The sequence below is a fragment of the Leuciscus leuciscus genome, assembly GCF_965113295.1.
Source record: "Leuciscus leuciscus genome assembly, chromosome: 3".
Classification (NCBI taxonomy): Eukaryota; Metazoa; Chordata; class Actinopteri; order Cypriniformes; family Leuciscidae; genus Leuciscus; species Leuciscus leuciscus.
The window spans coordinates 11008333-11029180 of NC_138727.1; the positions used below are offsets into that span (position 1 = coordinate 11008333).

At 40.1% G+C, this 20848-nt stretch overlaps 2 protein-coding genes across 2 annotated transcripts in view; one reads left to right on the forward strand and one right to left on the reverse strand.

Annotated features, from left to right (window-relative positions):
- The window catches only part of LOC309494367 (uncharacterized protein), a 154875-nt gene extending 142686 nt beyond the window's left edge, over window positions 1–12189 (reverse strand). Inside the window, exon 1 of the mRNA XM_082163687.1 lies at window positions 12063–12189. The gene's annotated coding sequence lies outside the window, so the exon portion shown is untranslated. The remainder of the gene's footprint in view (window positions 1–12062) is intronic.
- Window positions 1–15870, forward strand: part of LOC309494781 (uncharacterized protein) — a 95706-nt gene extending 79836 nt beyond the window's left edge. Inside the window, exons 2-13 of the mRNA XM_082164187.1 lie at window positions 8031–8070; window positions 8184–8316; window positions 8412–8562; window positions 8657–8766; window positions 9226–9801; window positions 11064–11410; window positions 11567–11775; window positions 12995–13099; window positions 13192–13329; window positions 14548–14696; window positions 15021–15138; window positions 15251–15870. Coding sequence (XP_082020313.1) covers window positions 8043–8070; window positions 8184–8316; window positions 8412–8562; window positions 8657–8766; window positions 9226–9801; window positions 11064–11410; window positions 11567–11775; window positions 12995–13099; window positions 13192–13329; window positions 14548–14696; window positions 15021–15138; window positions 15251–15361 — 2175 coding nt within the window. The 5' untranslated portion in view covers window positions 8031–8042 and the 3' untranslated portion in view covers window positions 15362–15870. The remainder of the gene's footprint in view (window positions 1–8030; window positions 8071–8183; window positions 8317–8411; window positions 8563–8656; window positions 8767–9225; window positions 9802–11063; window positions 11411–11566; window positions 11776–12994; window positions 13100–13191; window positions 13330–14547; window positions 14697–15020; window positions 15139–15250) is intronic.
- Window positions 15871–20848: the final 4978 nt, after the last annotated feature.

The following is a 20848-nucleotide window of genomic DNA, read 5'->3' on the forward strand; positions in this document are numbered from 1 at the left end:
ATAGATAGATAGATAGATAGATAGATAGATAGATAGATAGATAGATAGATAGATAGATAGATAGAGTCCTTCCAAGTGAAGGAGGTGGTGGTTGGCATAGATAGATAGAGTCCTTCCAAGTGAAGGAGGTGGTGGTGGGCATAGATAGATAGAGTCCTTCCAAGTGAAGGAGGTGGTGGTGGGCATAGATAGATAGAGTCCTTCCAAGTGAAGGAGGTGGTGGTGGGCATAGATAGATAGATAGATAGATAGATAGATAGATAGATAGATAGATAGATAGATAGATAGATAGATAGATAGATAGATAGATAGATAGATAGATAGATAGATAGATAGATAGATAGATAGATAGCTTATCATAGACAGACAGACAGGCAGCTTATTTTTGGTATGTTTTATTTTTTTGTCATCATGTTTAGTATTTACAGTTATAGATAGATAGATAGATAGATAGATAGATAGATAGATAGATAGATAGATAGATAGATAGATAGATAGATAGATAGATAGATAGATAGATAGATAGATAGATAGATAGATAGATAGCTTATCATAGACAGACAAACAGACAGCTTATTTTTGGTATACTTAATTTTTTTGTCATCATGTTTAGTATTTACAGTGATAGATAGATAGATAGATAGATAGATAGATAGATAGATAGATAGATAGATAGATAGATAGATAGATAGAGTCCTTCCAAGTGAAGGAGGTGGTGGTGGGCATAGATAGATAGAGTCCTTCCAAGTGAAGGAGGTGGTGGTGGGCATAGATAGATAGAGTCCTTCCAAGTGAAGGAGGTGGTAGTGGGCATAGATAGATAGATAGATAGATAGATAGATAGATAGATAGATAGATAGATAGATAGATAGATAGATAGATAGATAGATAGATAGATAGATAGATAGATAGATAGATAGATAGATAGATAGATAGATAGATAGATAGAGTCCTTCCAAGTGAAGGAGGTGGTGGTGGGCATAGATAGATAGATAGATAGATAGATAGATATTTAGATAGATAGATAGAGAAATAGAGAGATAGATAGAGAGATAGATAGATAGAGTCCTTCCAAGTGAAGGAGGTGGTGGTGGGCATAGGTAGATAGACAGACAGACAGACAGACAGACAGACAGACATCTTGCTCTTGGTATCCGTGTCAGGGAGCCTCTAACTCAACCTGTTCCACAATATTGAGTGAAGATATTGCAGGAATATCCTTAAAATCTTGTTTGTTTGGAGTGAGGTCTGGAGTAGGCCGAAGCCCTTGAGCTACCCAGGACTTTCTTGGTTTTACACCCAGGGCCCAGGTGGACGCACAGGGTAAGAAACAACATGCCTCCCAGACAACCAAAGGCTATACCACCAGAGGATGAGTCACTGGTGACCATGAGCCTCTTCACTCAGACGCTTGAGCAGCAAAAAGATTTTTACAAAGACATGTTACAACAACAACAGGACAACTTTAAATCTTTTGTGCAGCTCATAATTGATGGCACCAACAAACGCTTAGATGATGTATTTAAGGATGTTCAAGGAATCAAAATCAGCCTGGAATTTACTCAAGACAAAGTTGACAAAATGGCTAAAGCACAAGAGGAAATGAATAAGTTGAAGAAGCTTGAAACGGAAATACTTAAATCAAAGGAGGAGCTGGACAAGATGGCTACAAAGCTGGATTTTATTGAGAACCAGTCACGAAGAAACAACCTTATAGTAGATGGCATTTCTGAGGAAAGAGGAGAGAGCTGGGATGTATCCGAGAAGAAAATCAAGGATATGTTGGTCAGCAAAATGGGTCTAAATTACAACAATATTGAAATTGAACGGGCCCACAGGATTGGCCAGCATCAGGAGGGTGGAAGACCCAGACAGATAATTGTCAAACTCCTGCGATTCAAGGACAAGCAGACCATTTTATCCTCTGCAAAGAAATTAAAAGGCACACGCATCTACATAAATGAGGACTTCTCTGAGGCTGTAATGAAGAAAAGAAAAGAACTGCTACCCAAGCTGCGAGCTGCCTGGGAAAGAGGAGAAATAGCCACTCTGAAATATGATAAACTGGTCATAAAATCCAAGAGTGGAGGAGCCTAGTTAGAAGTATGTAAACATTCTTTTTGTTTTGTTTATTTGTATTTTTGTGTGTTTTTACTTGTAATTTAGATCATGGCTATTGACTTGTCATTCAGCTTTTCCAATTAAAGGTATTACAATAGCGCACTTGAATATCTGCAGTTTGAGATACAAAACTAATGATATATATCAGATTTTGCAGTCCAATAGTATTGAAATCCTAGCTTTGTCTGAAACACACTTAGATTCTAGCTTCCCGGATGTTGATGTGAAGATAGACGGCTATAGATTATTTAGGAGGGACAGAAATAGACGTGGTGGTGTTGCATTCTATGTTAAGGATAACATCCCAGTTAATGTTAGAAATGACTTCATATGGCAGAATATTGAAGTATTATGGGTACAAGTTCATATACCACACATAAAGCCTATCTTAGTTGGGTGTGTATACAGACCTCCCAGTGCCAATATATTTAATATTTGGATAACATATGTGAAATGTTTGATGCTGTTTGTGATCAAAACAGAGAGATATTTATTTTAGGTGATTTTAACATTGACTGGCTGTCACCAAACTGTCCAATGTATAAGAAGCTTAAATCTACAGCTACAATATGTGGCCTAAAACAAATCATAACTCAACCCACTAGGGTTGCTACCAGTACATTGGTGTTATCTGCAACATGTATAGATCATATATTTACAAACACTTTTGAACAATGCTCCAAAGCAGTCTCTGTGCCCACTGGTTGTAGTGACCATAATATCATAGGAGTCACAAGGAAAACTAAATTGCCTAAAGGTGGCTGTAAAATAATTCATAAAAGAACTTATAGATATTTCAACCAAGAGCAGTATGTGGGTGAAATTCAAGGTGTGGACTGGTCAGAAGTGTGTGAAGATCGTGACCCTGACTTAGCCCTTAATAGGTTTATGGACATACTAATGAAAATAGTTGACAAGCATGCTCCTCTCAGAAAAAGAGCTGTGAGAAATAAAAGTGCCCCTTGGTTGGACAAAAATCTTAAAAATGTAATGCTGTCTAGAGATAACGCTAAAACAAAAGCTAACATTTCTTGCGAACTAGCTGATCAAAAACAATACCGAACTCTTAGAAATAAAGTAGTCAAAATGAATAGAAAGAAGAAAAAAGAGTATTTCCAGGAAAAGATTAATGAAGCAAAAAATGATGGTAAAAAACTATGGAACACTTTAAATCAAATAATGGGCAAGCATGAGTAAGCACTCAGCTGCTTCATATGTTGAAAATGATGGAGTGTTCATTACAGATCCAGAGGGAATTGCTAATTATTTCAACAATTATTTTATTAGTAAGGTAGAGAAATTTCGATCTGGTATGTGTCCAAATATTTTAGCATCTTATGATGCAATATTAAGTAAGATAATGAGTGAGAAGAACCATTCTGTCACTTTCTCATTCAGGCAAGTTGACAGAGGTTCTGTTGGAAAAATTCTTGCAGCTCTTCCTGATGGAAAGGCATCAGGCATGGACCACTTGGACTCCAGGCTTATCAGGGTGGCAGCTGAAGCTCTGTCCTTTCCCATTGCTCATTTGGTCAATTTAAGTTTGTTGCAGGGCATATTTCCAGAGAAATGGAAGGAGGCTAAAATCATACCACTGCCTAAAAATAAAAGAGCCATATTTACAGGACAGAATAGCCGACCTATCAGTCTATTACCTTTACTTAGCAAAGTTATGGAAAAGATTGCTTTTGAATAAGTTTATAAATATTTTTTTTTCTAATAGGCTAATCACCAAGTACCAGCATGCATATCGAGAGGGTCACTCCACATGTACTGCTTTAACTCATATGACCGACAGTTGGTTAGAAGAAATTGATGCAAACAGATTAGTAGGAGCAGTGATGTTGGACTTCAGTGCAGCGTTTGACCTGATAGATCACAAAATACTGCTTCAAAAATTTGAATGCTATGGTTTTACACCTTCGTCTCTGTCATGGATGGGGAGTTACCTATCCAATAGGAAGCAGCGGGTGTTCTTTAATGGTCAATATTCATCTACTAAGACAATACATTGTGGTGTGCCCCAGGGTAGCTGCCTTGGGCCTTTACTATACTCGATCTTTACAAATGATTTACCTTTTATTGTGAAACATTCAACTGTTGTTATGTATGCAGATGATTCCACATTGTACTGTTCTGCAAAAACTCCTCATGATGTTTCAAATCTATTAAATCATGACTTGCAGAATATAAGCAAGTGGGTAAAAGATAACAAATTAGTTTTAAATGTAGACAAATCAACATCTATGATATTCTGGAAAAGATCAAAACTAACTACCCAGCCCTCTCTGAACTTGTCAGTCAATGGGCTGCAGCTAAGACAAGTGATGCAAGCCAGGTTACTGGGTGTCACCTTGGATTCTTACTTGTCTTGGTCAGCTCATATTGATGGAATGATAGCTAAAATGGGGAATGGTATTGCAATGTCCAGAAAATGTGTGTCATATATTCCTATGTCCATTGTTAAACAGGTTGTCCAGTCTCTTGTTCTGTGCCATTTAGAAAACTGTCCAATTATACTGTATGGTCGTCTGCATCACAAAAAGACCTTCGTAAGCTTCAAGTGGCACAAAATAGGGCAGCGAGGACTGTCCTCCAGTGCTCTCTTAAGACTAACGTGGCCTTGATGCATAAACGCCTTTCTTGGCTCACAGTTGACGACAAAATTAAACTACGATTAACTTCAATATTGTGGAATGCAGTATTTATGAAACAGCCACAGTTTCTCTCTGAGCAGCATGTTTTTGTTGGAAGTGGACAGGCCCTGGACTCACTCTACAGGACAGGAGCATCAAGCTCTTACTGTACGCAGACGACCTGGTGCTGCTATCACCCACTGCACAGGGACTACAGCAGCACCTGGACCTGCTGGAGAACTACTGCCAGAACTGGGCCCTGGCAGTCAACCTCACAAAGACCAATATTATGGTCTTTCAGAAGAAGCCCAGATGTCAGGAACACAGATACCAGTTCAGTCTAGGCAGCACCGCTCTAGAGCACACGATGCAGTACACTTACCTCGGCCTGGTCATCACTGCATCGGGGAGTTTCAGTATGGCAGTGAATGCTCTCAAAGATAAAGCTCGAAGAGCTCTGTACGCAATTAAGAAAAAATTCCAAAGAATTGAATTACCGATTCCAATCTGGTGTAAAATCTTTGATAGTGTAATTCAGCCCATTGCGCTGTATGGAAGTGAGGTTTGGGGTCCACTCAGTGATCAGAGCTACACTAGATGGGACAGGCATCCAACAGAAGCCCTACATACTGAATTCTGCAAAATGATTCTAAAACTACAAAGGAAAACACCCAATAATGCATGTAGGGCAGAATTAGGTCGATTCCCATTGATTATTAATATGCAAAAAAGATCCCTCAAATTCTGGATGCATCTAAAATCAAGTCCCACAGAATCGCTACATTTTAAAGCACTACAAACCCAAGAACTGAACCCCGAAAAGAGTCTCCTCAGTCAGCTGGTTCTGAGACTCACTAACCGGACTAAGGGCGCTTTCACACTGGCAGTTTAGTGCGGACCGGGGCACGGTTCGCATGAAAAATCGCTAATGTGAACGCTGTCATCGGACCCGGGTGCGCACTAGAGTACCGAACCCGAGACTACCTGGAGGAGGTGGTCTGAGCTCGGTTGCTCCCGAACCGTGGCGCGGTTCGCGTTAATGTGCAAGCAACACGGACTCGGGTGCGCGCTTGTTCAGGAAGTATAGTATCCCGCGCATGCGTATCACTGTCGATATCATTGTTTCCTCACACACGACAACCATGAGTGGCAGGGGAACGTTGTGGGACACTGAAGAGGTGATGTCTCTCACTATGTTGTGCATAATAGCACCAAAAAAACAGACAAATTACAGCTATGCTCAGTCGAGTTGTATACGCTGATTTCACGCAGCCGCCATTTTGAAATCGAAAGTGAGGCTCCGGTGGGAAAAACCCCGGAAGTAAAGATAAACAACAATGCCTTTGGACTACCAACTTGAAGCTTCTGCCGCGATTTACACAATTGGATGTTAATATCCAATATAGGATATGTATATAGTTCATTCCTGCTTCTTTTTTTACTTTTTGAATTATAAAAAAAAAAAATTTTTATTTATAAATGAATTTCACTGTATATAGTCTAAAGTATAAAAGAAATGTATGTACAGTTTTAGAATTGACACAACATCATTAAACACAACAATACGCCATCGCATTCACGACTCTCCTGTGATTAAAGGCGACACTTCCGGTTTTCTTCCCACCGGAGCCTCGCTTTCGATTTCAAAATAACGGCTGCGTGAAATCAGCGTATTATCCATGCATTTTCCGTGTGCGTTTGCGATGACGTAAGATCACTGCAAACGCACCTGGGTTCGATACAACTAATTGAGTGTGAAACCAGACCAACGCTGCGGGGGGCGCCGGGAACGAGCGCACTCGGGTTCGGACCGCAGCAAACGAACCCAGTGGAAAAACGCCCTAACCCTACTAACACTAACCAGTCTCAGACCAGCACTGCTTCTCACACACACATCAGGACAAACCAAATTACCAAACAGTCTAAAAATACATATCTGGAACATTGGGATCAGGAAACTAAAACACAAAGTAAATTACAATTCTATCGAAATCTGAAATCAAATTATGAATTGGAAGAATATCTCCAGAGTGTGAGAGACACAAAGCAGAGATGGATCCTGAGCAAGTACAGGCTGAGTGAACACAGTCTCGCCATCGACAGAAAGAAAAGAGACAGAAAGAGCTGGTTACCCCGAGAGCAGAGGGTGTGTGTTCACTGTAGCACAAAATAGGGCAGCGAGGACTGTCCTCCAGTGCTCTCTTAAGACTAACCAGGCCTTGATGCATAAACGCCTTTCTTGGCTCACAGTTGACGACAAAATTAAACTACGATTAACTTCAATATTGTGGAATGCAGTATTTATGAAACAGCCATAGTTTTTGTTGGAAGTGGACACCTATATGCCACCAGGCAGGCACTAGGTGGTGATATAAAACTTCCGCTTCCCAGGACAAATTTTCTGAAACGCACATCACTTTACAGAGCAATATCTATTTGGAATCGACTCTCTGTCTCATCACGCAGAATTCAGAACAAATACAAATTTAAGAGGACAGTAACCCAGGAACTGCTGCAAATGACCTCGTGAAAGCTGGAAATTGTTATGTTCTTTCACTTGGTAATATTTTGAATGTAATTGCAATGTTTGAATTCTTTTGATTGTAATTTGTGTTGTTATTGATTTGTGTAATTTTATGTTGTGAATATTTTAAAGAGGACCCCAGGAAGATTAGCTGCCATTAAATGGGCCGCTAATGGGGATCCTAATAAAACGATAGATAGATAGATAGATAGATAGATAGATAGATAGATAGATAGATAGATAGATAGATAGATAGATAGATAGATAGATAGATAGATAGATAGATAGATAGATAGATAGATAGATAGATAGATAGATAGCAGTAACGTGCGGTGAAATCTTGTCATGGGTAGGCTTGCAATTCTGACTTTATAACATGCAATTGCAACTTTATTTCACGCAATTCTGACTTTATATCTCGCAATTCTGACTTTATAACACGCAATTGCGACTTTATTTCACACAATTCTGACTTTATATCTTGCAATTCTGAGAAATAATGACAGAATTGCGAGATGTAAACTCGCAATTGTGAGATAAAAAGTCGCAATTATCTTTTAAAATGTTTTATTCTGTGGCGGAAACAAGCTTCTACATAACATTAATATTAATTTAACTGCCAACGACTTTACTACTTTAATGCTTAACGGTTTGTTTTAATATTCTCTTTTTGATAATAATTATTAGAATAATGTAACGTTAGGCTATGCTATGGTAAGAATCTGTTATCACATTGTTATGTTTTTTAGGCCTTCTGTTTTATGGCAGACCAGACCATAATTACTCCAGGTAAGAATTACCATTGTCAGAATATGCTATTTCAAGTTCAAAAGTTTCTTCAAATGCACCATGTTCTCCCTAGTCCTTCTTTACAGATTACCTTACTAAATCTTTTGCCACAGAATGGCTCCCTGATTGTTTTACTGTACTGAACATTTCAAAAACCCATGTGTCTGGCTTCATCACCAACAAAGCTGACCTCAACACTGTGCTAGAATGCCACAAGAGAGAAACTCTGACGTCTTTCATTGCTTGGTAAGGATGAGAATAAGAGATGTTTTGGTTGCTTTTAGAGAACTGAAGATTATTTTTACAATTTCTTGTCTTTAAGTGCTTGCTTTTATTTGTAGGTCTGATGATAAAAGAAAGAAAGAAAAGGGGCCGCATCGTCTGGTTTGGCAGGTGGAAGATTTTTCTGAGGATGTACCTCTTGCTGTCACAAACAGAGTAATTCATTGCTGTCAGCATGGAAATCCACGAAAGAATTGCCAAACTCAGGAGGTAAGATTCAGGGGATTTCTTTTTTCATTTAGGGTAACTAATGCACAATTTTCAAAAGCATACTTTTCTGTTAACACCTTTGCATATATTTCAGCTCTTTTCAGAGGATGAGCATATATATTCCGGCAAAAGGAAGAGAATGTACATTCAAACGACCAAAAAAGTTGGCTGCACAGCCAAACTTTTTATTAGGTATATTAGAAGGTAAGCTACATTGCTTCTGTACAATAGTGTTGGGAAACTTATATGTCAATAGCCAAATTGCATTTGTCTAGAAATATTTTAAAACACAAAAAATACATATTCTGTATTAAGTTAACACTTTTTTTTTTTAACCTACTGATGGTTTTAATGTATAACCTGAAAATAAATGCATTGAATTCAAATTTATTTTGGGATGCCAACAAATATACAAACAAAGGTTAGTCAACAGGAAGAGGCTAAGTTGACTAATGACTTAAATGACTTAGTTGACTAGAAATATCTTTAGTCGGGGCAGCCCTACAATATATTTATGTAGCATTTTTTGGAATAAATATAATATAAGTGGGTTTACAGAGAATATTCTCTTATAAAATACATCAAACCATTAGGATTTTTTGTTCGTTTAGCAACTCTTTCAATCAATTATATTCTTACAAAGCATTTTTATTTTTTTCCTAGATTCGACAAATTCAGCATTGAGAAAGGAGCTTTAAAAGTGAGAAAACAAGTCGTCATGGACACTCTGAAAGCAGCTCTACAGAAAAATGAAGCAGAGTCATCTGAAATAATTCACATCATCTTACCATTTGAGACAGATCACCAACACCACAAGATTTCGGCAGAAAGTGGATACACAAGAAATATCCACCCTCTTGTGAAGAAAAAAATTCAAGAGTATGTGTCATTGGGAATTACATCTGTGCCTTTCCTTAAAAAAGTGCTTTGTCAGTTTGTGAAAACTGAACTCTCAGTTTCGGATTGTGTCCTCCCAAAGTCACATGATCAGTGCTACTTTCCAACTAGCCATACCATTCAAAACCATGTGCATTTGGCTTTAGTAGCAGGAAGGTACTCTGGTCTTGATCAGCTTAATTTGGAAATAAAGCTGAATAAATGGAAAGAAGATGAGGCCCAAATCATAGATGATAAATCCCAAGATGGTGATGGTGTGAATAGTGAAGAAAAGGAGTCCACCATGCAGAACACATTTTTGTTTGTACATCAGTCCCAAGAACAGCAGAGACTTCTTAAACGGTATGGAGACATGGTTCTCCTGGATGCCACATACAGAACAACAAAATATGCCTTGCCACTTTTTTTAGTTGTTGTCAGGACAAATGTTGGCTACAAACCTGTTGCAGAGTTCATTTGTGAGAATGAGTCCACCATGGCGATCTCTGAGGCCTTGTCTTTAATTAAAAAATGGAATGATGCCTGGAATCCAAATTATTTCATGACTGATTATTGTTAACAAGAATACCAGGCACTTCAATTGGTCTTCCCAAATACTCACAAATACCTGTGTTCTTTCCATCGAGAGCAAGCCTGGATTCGCTGGACAAGGGAAAGTAAGTATTCTTCTCTCTCTCTCAAAATGTATGTGGTGATGGACCAGGAATGTCTAGCCCTACATGTTGGTTTTTTTGTGTGTTTTTTTTACAGTTATCTTATTAAACCTTTTTTCCCTACGATCAAATCAGTATCATAACTCAGTTATTTTTTTTTATTTAACTCAGACAATTTAATATGAGTAATAATTTGGTTTTCCGTGCTGCTAAGTTCAGATTTCACTGTTTGGGCACTGCAATAATACAGAAATCAAATCTCAGCTCATTTCAAATGGGTCTACATTAAGAATTATATGTAATTGCCCCACACACAATTAGTATTTTAATTAACATTGCAGTAATTGATATTAAACAAAATATTAAGGGAAATGATAAACAATTATATTTGTTATATATCGTTAATTTTTTTCCCTATAACTTCAGCTGCTATATGTTGAGGAACTTTGCCTACAATTAAATGTTTATTATTAGAGAAATAATGAAAAAAAAAGTTATGTTAGTTTATTGAACTTGACAAAGCTAGAAATGACATGTGTGTTAAATAGTATTAGTTGTAACATTTTGAAGAAATTACTAATTAGGCATTGTAATGCACCTGTTGCAGGCAAGAACCATCTATCTGATCAAGATCGCAGTGAACTTCTTGGCCTCCTTCGTAGTGTAGCTTCTGCACATGATAGAGAAACATGTGAGGCAGCAATAAGTAAGCTCAGGGACAGTGTCTTGTATAAGAGTAATACAGAAGTTCGAAACTATGTTGAGAAAAGATGGCTCAATATTAAAGAGGTAGGGGTTACAACAGTGCCACCTTGAGAATAATTTTTTTTTGATGTTTTGTTTCATTGTTTATAATTAATTGTAATGCATTTATGTACATTGACAGTAAAGGGAGATCAGAAAGTAATTTTTTTTTTACTTTGTGTTAAATTACTTTTTTCTTATTTTCAGAGGATTTTCTCCACATGGATTTAATGTGTCTGTAACCACAAACAATGGCACTGAAGCAATGAACAACTCATTGAAGAGCTTTTATCTGAAGATTTCGGGTACTAAAACAGTATCATCTTTGGTTGAAATAATAGTTACTGAGTTCATCCCTGAGCAGCTCCTCTCATACGCTAAACTTAATTACATGTACAGCAGTGAACACAAGGACTACAGTGCTAATGTTCCTGAGTTCCTCTGGGACCGTCCAAGAACCTTTGTGCAACATTGCCTGAAAAACCTAGAGGCAGCTTGTTGTTATACCTCCCAACAAGTTCAAGAGCAGAGTAAGGGGCTTTATAAAGTCCAGAGTGAGCAATCATGTGAATGGTACTCTGTGGATCTCGGAGACAAAGACCGTTTTCCGTCATGTGAATGCAGATCTTTTAAGTCCACTTTTTTACCCTGCAAGCATTTTTTTGCTGTTTTCAAACACACTGACAGCTCATGGTACTCATTGTGTCCAGATTACATCAGCAGTCCATATGTCACTCTTGACACGGATGTTGTGTCAAGTCAGAACAATTTGAAGGTGAAAGAAGTGATTGACAAGGACGATACTGTCTGCGCCAATAGCCTCGTGGGCACCACACCGACATGTAATGACGAGGACAATACTGAACATCCTGTTGCCATAGACTGTCATGACATTCAGTGTACGAAGACAGACACAGAGGCAAATGGAGTTTCCACTGCACAGTGTGCCCTGCGAGAGAAATTAAAAATTCTCCAGGATCTATCATATGTGTGGATCATGAGTTGTTGCTAAACACCACTGCAGTCATTCATGAAATTACAAGAAAGATGAAATTCTTTGTCCCTGTCATGATCCTGGTCTCTTTTCCTCTTTTCTTTGTCTCCCTCTTGTGGTCACACACTCACTCGCACACACAATCACGCACACACATCCATTCCTCCGCTCATTATCTCTTACAGCTGTTTCCCCTTTCGTTCCCTTCTCACCTGTTCCCTTTTACCTCTTGATTGTTTCTGCCTCTTATTCTCTCTTCCTAGCCCTGTCCTGTTGTCGGATTATTCAATGACCTCTTGTGAGCAACGTCAGCTCTCTTGTCCTGTCTTGTCCTGTCTTGTCCTGTCCTGTCCTGTCCTGTCCTGTCCTGTCTTGTTTGCGGAAAGAGAAACCATTAATTCTGCTGTGAGTAATACTGCCATCAGACTGTGAATTATCCAGCTGTGCCTGTTACAGAGTACCTGATCTGTGCCTGCTCACTGCTGCTCGCCCTTACCTGCTGTCTCACATCTCCTGACTAGCTGTGTGCTTCTCTGGATCCCTACCTCTGGCCTCGTGGAGGTTGATGTTGTTTTTCTCAAGTTCCAGTCGTCTGGCAGTTTCTGTTCTGGCTCTGACTTAAGCCTGTGATTTTTGTTCTATTATTGAGGACTATTTCCTTTGTTCATTAAAGACTGTTAACTGCATTCCGCCCTGGTCTTCCATCGTTCTTTCCGTAACAGTCCCAAAAGAAGACTCACTACCTCTTTTAAGAAAGCAAGATGACAAGCTGAAACTGCGTGTACTTCCATCCCAGAAAAGGAAAGGTGAAAGGCAAAAAAAGTAGAATTGAGAAAAGAAACAGTGGTAAGGTTACTATGGGAAGGACTGCTGTCTGCATCCATGTTAACATGCATCATTCAATGCAATTTTTTTTTTTTTATGTTGTACGTGACACAGGGGACCAGTCTGGTTTTTTGAAGGAGAACTTGTTGACAGACTTTGCTGCAATAGATTTGCCAGGTGAGTAGTATGTTAAAGTTATAAATTTTATATACTGCAACTATATTGATGTAAATTGTTTAGGTGTGTTATTGCAATTTGCAATTGCAATTTTGACATTTAAAATATGGTATTATTTGACAGAGGCTGAGACACTTCTCAGCATGAGATTGAGGTAGACAGTGGAGTTAGATTGTCCGTCTGTGGACAGGTGTTAGAGAGCAGTGATTTTGAATCTCTGAAACATCCTCACTGGTTAAATGATAAGGTAGAATTAAGTAGGCCTATCATGATAGGTCAAAAGGAAAGAATAAGGTTGAAATCTTCAAAACTAAGTTTCTTTACTGTTGTTTGTCACAGGTGATAAATGCATACTTGGACACGTTGACGCTCGAAAACAACATCGAAACCAACACTGGCTACCGCTGTTTCAATATTTCTACATACATGCCTGTGCTCTGGGAACGTGACCGATTTGATGCCTGGCTGTTTGAAAAGGTGATTATGACTAGTGTAAATCTTACAATATTTACATTTTGCTATGTTGAAGGGATAATTCACCAAAAAATTTAACTTGTAATTTACTCACCCTTATTTTCTTCCAAACCTGTTTGAGTATCTTTCTTTTGTTGGGCACAAAAGATGATATTTTTAATAATGTTGGTATCTACTGACGGTAGTCAGTGACTTTCTTTTTCTTTTTTCTTTTTTTTACTATGGAAGTCAACGGCTACCATCAACTGTCTGGTTATCAACATTTTTCAAAATATATTTTGTGTTTAGCAGAAGAAATTTATACAGGTTTGAAACAACATAAGGGTGACCGCAGGGCCGGCTTTGCCGACAGGCGACACAGGCGGCCGCCTGGGGCGCCATCTGCTGGACGGGGCGCAAAATTGCAGAAAAAAAAAATAGGTAATTAAATGTATGTATCATATTATGAAAGCTGCGCACACGCTGTACACTTTTACTGTGCACTGTCCACACACTGCTTGTATTTGTCCATTTCTTTTACTAGATTATACAATCCTAAAAAACGACTGAGTCACTCTGACAGGCCAACTCACGCGCGTTGCTCAGCAACCGGGAGTGGCGCGAAAACATCTGACAGCTGGTTTTAGCGCTTTAAATGATGGGGTAAAAGTTGAACATGGACAGGTTACCACGGTAAAACTAAACTTTTTGTAGTTCTAAACTTTTCCTGGTTTAGATGAACACTTATCTAAGGCTGCATCGAAAGGTAACTTTGCGTCTGCTGCCATGTTATATCCATAGATAGAAACAAACTGCTTCGGTGTGTCGCATAAAAAAAAAATAAAAAAAACTCTCGCCTTGGGCACCAAATAACCTAGAGCCGGCCCTGAGGGTGAGTAAAGATGACAGATTTTTCATTTTTGGGGGAATTATCCCTTTAACACAGGTATACCTACTTTGTCATCTGAACATAGAGGCAATATGCATTCCTTTTCATTAGTATCTAAAAAATGAAATGCTTTTATAGTAAAATTGAATTGAAGTGACATTCAGAAATTGTTGCATCAATGGTGCTATCTGCTTTGGGTATTTAAAGGCATGTTTAATGAGTCTTTAATGATAAGTTGACTCAAAAATGAAAATTCTGTTATTTGCTCTCTCATATTATATTCAAACCCATATGACTTCCTTCCTGGAAACACAAAAATGACTGGAACTATCCGTTTTAAAATTCGTTCCAAGATGGCGTTCTCCCGAATGAAGTGGATTTTCCTTCCAATCCATGTGAGGGGCAATCACTGGATACTTCTGGTAGCAGATGTTCCAAATATGGAAGTATCAGTACTGGACTCATTTTTAGGAAACAATGTCACATATGTTGATATGTGGAGGTAAGATAAAGGATTTTTACAAATTGAGTAATGTTACTGTACATGTTTTTTTTTTTATCATAGTGTAGTTTCATACTGTACATATTTTCACTCCAACAGAACTAAGTTCTGCTTGCTTATCGGCCATCATATTGATCTTCATATTTTTTGCAAAAAAACTAATTTGAACTAAAACTTCATTTACACACTCTGGGGACATCAGAGACTTATTTAACATCTCCTAAAAAGGGGCATAATAGGTCCCCTTTAAGTTGAACTAGGCCACGTTAGAAATACAAATTTTTACCTTGTAAATAATTGAATGTATTCAACTTATTTACTCAGGAAGTATATGGCTGTGAGGTACACAAAGACGAAAGAATTGGGAGGATTCTGGAGAAATGGTAGTCTCTGCTCTGCATCACAAAAAGATGGAAACAATTGTGGAGCCTTTGTACTACTGGTAAGGCATTACAAAGCTTCATAGCCAGAGCTTTTCTTTTTGTAAGATTTTTTTTTAATACATAAATGACTCCTTTTATGTGACATTCAATATTTTAAATGTATCTGTCCAGAATGCTCTTGCCCTGACCAGAGGTATCAGTCCCGGCCAACTGACACAACGCCATGCAGTGGAAATGAGGAAGTTTGTGTGCCACAAACTCAAGCAAAATGCGTTATGCTAATATTTGTGCTCTTCTTTCCCCGAGTGCTTTTCCTACTTTTTGGCCCATCACATCCCTTCAATTCTACTCCCCTTCCCACATTTTTTTGTAAATCGTATATTTTATTTATTGCCCAGCACAATTTTTTTGTAAATCGTATATTTTATTTATTTATTTTAAACATATTTTTCCCTTAAATATGTTGGTTCCCTTGCATATTGTAAATAAATAGTTTGTGTGCAATTCAGTTCAGACCTGTATATATGTTATACATAATTTATATTAGGCTATATATACCGGTAAATATTTTATAAATAACACTTTTCTTAAATATATGCATGTGAGTGTATTTATATATATATACAAAATAATTATACACAGTGCACACATTATTTTGGATGCGATTATTTATTGTCCAGCACAATTTTTTTGTAAATCGTATATTTTCTTATTTATCTATTTATTTATCTATTTATTGTTTGTAAACATTTTTCCCTTAAATATGTTGGTTCCCTTGCATATTGTAAATGAATCATTTGTTTGCAATTCAGTTCAAAAATGCGTCCTTGCTTTGTACACCTAATCTGGTAATGACAGGTGTTTTTGTATCTAAGACAAAAGATGTGATTGAGTCATTTCTATTTTTAAACTGCTCTCTAGAAACTTTACTTTTGCATGAACAGTACTTTTAATGTAGCTAAACGGGAATACAATGTTAATATAGTTAAGATTTATTACTCATTTTATTACAATATCACTAAAATAGGTCTGACATCACACCAGTGAAATGTAATTTCATCTCAAATTACACTGAAAAATGTAAGCGGTGTTAAAGTCAATGGCTACCAATATCATTGTTAAACAGAAGAACAAGTTTAGAACATAGACAGTATATAAACTGGACACAGCGACCCCATTGGATTCAACGGAGACAAGTGAAGTCAATTAGAAGCACTAACTTCCTGATGGTCGAGCGTACTGCGCAGACTCAAACTGAGCTTGACGACATAGATGTGACGTGAGCAACCCGTCTATAGTAGCTGTGCCGAGAGAAATCTGAATCATTCCCTTCCGAAACTTGCAGAGACGGAGAATGTGAGTAGGAGGTGTCCATGGGCTAGAAGCAGGAGAAACTTTTGCCAAGTATTCTGATTAATTACTTTGTCATTTTTCCTCCACCCGTCCCCCCGATTGTGCGCGAGCTTCTCCTCCTGTCCATACGGTAATCTCTCTACTGTGCGAGCTTCTCCTCCTGTCCATACGGTAATCTCTCTACTGTGCGACAGAAAGTCGAGTGGTTATGACGCAATCGTTTGCCTATTTTTACAAAAACTGCTTCTACGTGGCCATAACGTAAGATACAAGGTAATGGAGCCTTTTATACAATTTCGTGTTTCTTTAGAAATAAATAATGGACAAATGGAGTCTTTAAACGCCTCAGATGTAAAGTTATTCGCTGTCAAAGTGACGCCAAAATGAATGGGAGTCAATGGGATGCTAGTCTCAGCCTCAGACGTCACGCCCACGGAACGTTGGCTAAACGTCTGATGCATATGGTACACTTAACTGGAAACACTTCAGGAATGTCGAAGTCGTCATCTGATTGGTTGAATTTTATCGGATTTCCGGGGGGCGCGAGTGTCGCGTTTATTTTCGGTCCGCCGGGAAACAAATGTCATGACGCCAAAACCCCTCGTGGAAGAAGAAAGCCGTTGTTTTTACAACTGAGACATTGAGACCTTACCACGATCAACTAAACGCTGTATTTTCAAAAGTATGTGAAGTTCGCGGCTCCATTGATGCAGTAAACTTGCACAAGGTTCTTGGATGAATAATTTATTAGATGCACGCCGGTCTGTTATTGTAGGGACATCAACATTATATTGTCACGCCCCTAAATATGACGCGGTACAAAACAAACTGTGATTGGTTGTGTTACATGTCAGTCAAACGTCCTCTTGGGCGGTCCTTGGCCAAGAAATGCTGCGATAGAGTCCAGACCTTCTGCCGTCAGTCTCAAGGTCTGGCTATGCGAGACTAATGGGATGCTAACAGCAGGTGATGGTTCGCTAGCCAATGGCGGCGCCCGGGGCTACTTCAAAATAATATGAAACCCTGCCCCCCTGGTTTAGAACAACTTGAAGGTGAGTAAATAAAATTTAAATCAATACTTTTATTCAGCAAGGATGCATTAAAATTATCAAAAGTTACAGTAAATACATTTATAATGTTCCAAAAGATTCTATTTCAAATAAATTAAACTTTCTATTCATCAATAAAAGTAAAAAATAAATCGTACAACAGTTTTCAAGATTGATAATAAGTAATGTTTTTGAGCATCATTAGCATTAGAATGATTACAAATCTTCCCGATCCCAAAACTTTTGAATGTGTGTGTGCGTGTGTGTGAGAAACATAATAAAACATATGTATACAACGTGGCCCTTGACACCAAGCAACAGTGTCAGGTGTTTTGATCTTAGTTACATTATTGCCAATACGCGAAAAAAAAAAAAAAGATTATTTTTTTTACGTTTAACATTATGATATCATTCGTGCTTGAACTGAGTAAAAATTAAACTTAAGCAACGAGGGCTTCTGCGCGATCATGACGCTTTTACAACTAATTAATGTTTTAAGTTTTGCGGTATTCCCGGAGCAAGTAAACTGTGCATGCTCCATGACCTTGCGAACAAACCACGCCCTCGTGTTGTCATCAGACTCGAAACCCCAAGTATTTAGTGCCAGCCCTGACGCGTACCGTTACGGTAGGGCCGGCCAATCATAGCATCCAGCTGCAGCCCTATGGATGGCCAAAAGGGCCAAAACGTGTGAAACTGTCGCGTTAACGCGTATTTACGTGTTAACACGCAATTTACGCGTTAACACGTCATTACGCGTTAACGCGTATTTACGTGTTAACGCGTAAATTGCATGTTAACGCGTAAATGACGTGTTAACGCGTACCTAAATTTGGGACATTAGCACCACCTACTGGTTTGGTGCTGCTCTTGCTCAAACACAGAGAACGTACTCGGTTACTAACGTAACCTCGGTTCTCTCTAGAGAGGAAACGAGTACTGCGTAAGTCTTACGCTAGGGGAAAATCTCTTTTCCGCGAGATACTGAAGCCAAAAATTATCCTTAATTTTGAAATAATGTAAAACGCGTTGCGGCAGCATGCAGACACAGGCGAGACGGCTTGTGCGCCTATTGGCTGCCCTGCGGCAACTGCAGCAGCCTATCGATAAGGCCTTTTCGTGACGTCAGCTCCAATGGGGGCGCTTCGCGCCCAATACGTCACGTCCCGCCAGAATGGGCGTGGTCTAGGGCTATAAACATAGCTTCGAGAGGCTAGCTCACTGGTTTTTCATCGCCGAAGCGAACCAGAGCGTGTGCAGGCACGGCAAGATACGCAGTACTCGTTTCCTCTCTAGAGAGAACCGAGGTTACGTTAGTAACCGAGTACGTTCTCTTACGAGAGGTACTCTCGTACTGCGTAAGTCTTACGCTAGGGGAAACAGTGTAAAACGCCGTGCATGCTAAGATCCAGCACCAAAGTCCCAAGGGCAAGTGCCCGGGCTCATATAGTACATGATCATAAGGGACTCACAGAGAGCCCAGGAAAGAGTGGCTAGAATAGCATCATTCCTGTAATAATATAACATCCTATAAGGAGCAGTTATACTGATGATGTACAGTCAGGGCGACCCCCGGCCTGGACTGACGAATATAGTGGGTCTTACACACTGCCCATAGAGCTGCGCGATCAAACAGCGAGCATTTGCTCAAGCAGTTTCAGTATTCTGGCCCGAACACATCAGGGCAGACAGTACCGATTTTAGACCGAAAGCAGCTTAGCCTGCAAGGCGGGAACCTCTAGGTTATAAAACCTTATAAATGTAGACGGGGAGGCCCAGCCTGCCGCCAGACAGATATCTTGCAAGGCAATCCCACTAGACCAAGCCCACGACGAGGCCACGCCTCTCGTGGAGTGTGCTCTGACTCCAAATGGGCACTGTAAGCCCTTAGAGGTATAAGCCAGCGCTATAGCATCAACTATCCAACTGGATAGGCTCTGTTTCGACACGGCAAGTCCCTTAGAACGTCCGTAGAGTGAAAACAAAGAGCTGCTCTGTCTGTCTGAAAACAGACGTGCGAGACACATAAGCTCTTAATGCCCTGACTGGGCAAAGGAAGCTTGCGTCTCCTTCCTCGTCAGAGACCGGTAGGGCTGACAGGGAATGACCTGCGCCCTAAACGGTGTGTTGAGGGATTTTGGAACATAACCGTGCTTAGGTTTGAGTATAACTCTTGAGTCATTAGGCCCAAACTCCATACACGTCTCGCTTACTGAGAGCGCGTGTAAGTCCCCTGTGCGCTTCACTGAAGCGAGAGCCAGAAGAAACACTGTCTTGAAAGACAGGTGTTTAAGATCAATCGTCTGTAAAGGCTCGAATGGGTCACCTTTCATGGCTTCCAGCACTGTAGAAAGGTTCCATACAGGGACTGAGGGAGGTCTGGGAGGATTCAGTCTCTTAGCTCCTCTAAGGAAGACGATGACTAAATCGTTCCTTCCTACTGACTGACCCAGCGTTGTTTTTGAGAACGCTGCTATGGCCGCCACATACACTTTGAGCGTGGAAGGGGTCCTGCCCTTGTCCAACAGCTCTTGTAGGAAGGAGAGAACCTCCGTCACCCCACAGTCTAGGGGCGACACGCCACAAGCTGTGCACCAGCTGGAGAACACTGACCATTTCGAGGAATAGAGACGTCGCATAGACGGAGCTCTAGCCTGCGTGATCGTGTTTAACACTCCGCTTGGGAGGTCAGCGGGTACCCGTTGATGGCCCAAACATGAAGGGACCACAGCTCTGGGCGCGGATGCCAAAACGAGCCCTTGGCCTGAGAGAGGAGGTCCCTCCTCACTGGCACTGGCCATGGGGCAGTGCTTGCTAGCTGCATCAGAACTGGGAACCAGGGTTGGTTTTTCCAGAACGGCGCTACGAGTAGCACTGAGCATCCTTCTCTGATCCGTTCTATCACCTGAGGCAGGAGAGAGACGGGAGGAAAGGCATAGAGCGGGCGGCGGGGCCATACGTGAGCCAGCGCGTCCCTGCTCTTGGAGAAAAATTCCAGACAGTGAGCGTTTTCTTGAGACGCGAACAGGTCTACTTCCGCTCTGCCGAATTTCTTCCACAGCAGCTGGACTGTCTGTGGGTGTAGAGGCCACTCGCCTGTCGGAACATTGTTCCTGGACAGTCTGTCCGGTCCTACGTTTAGGAGCCCTGGCACATGCGCTGCTCTCGGCGAGAGCAGGTTGCGCTGAGCCCACACCAGGAGGCGTTCTGTCAGCCTGTGCAGGTTTCGGGACCTGAGGCCGCCCTGGCGATTTATGTAGGACACCACTGACATGTTGTCCGAGCGGACCAGGACGTGGTGTCCTCGTATTTAGGGACAAAAACGCGTCAGTGCGTTGTCTACTGCCAACATTTCGAGGCAGTTTAT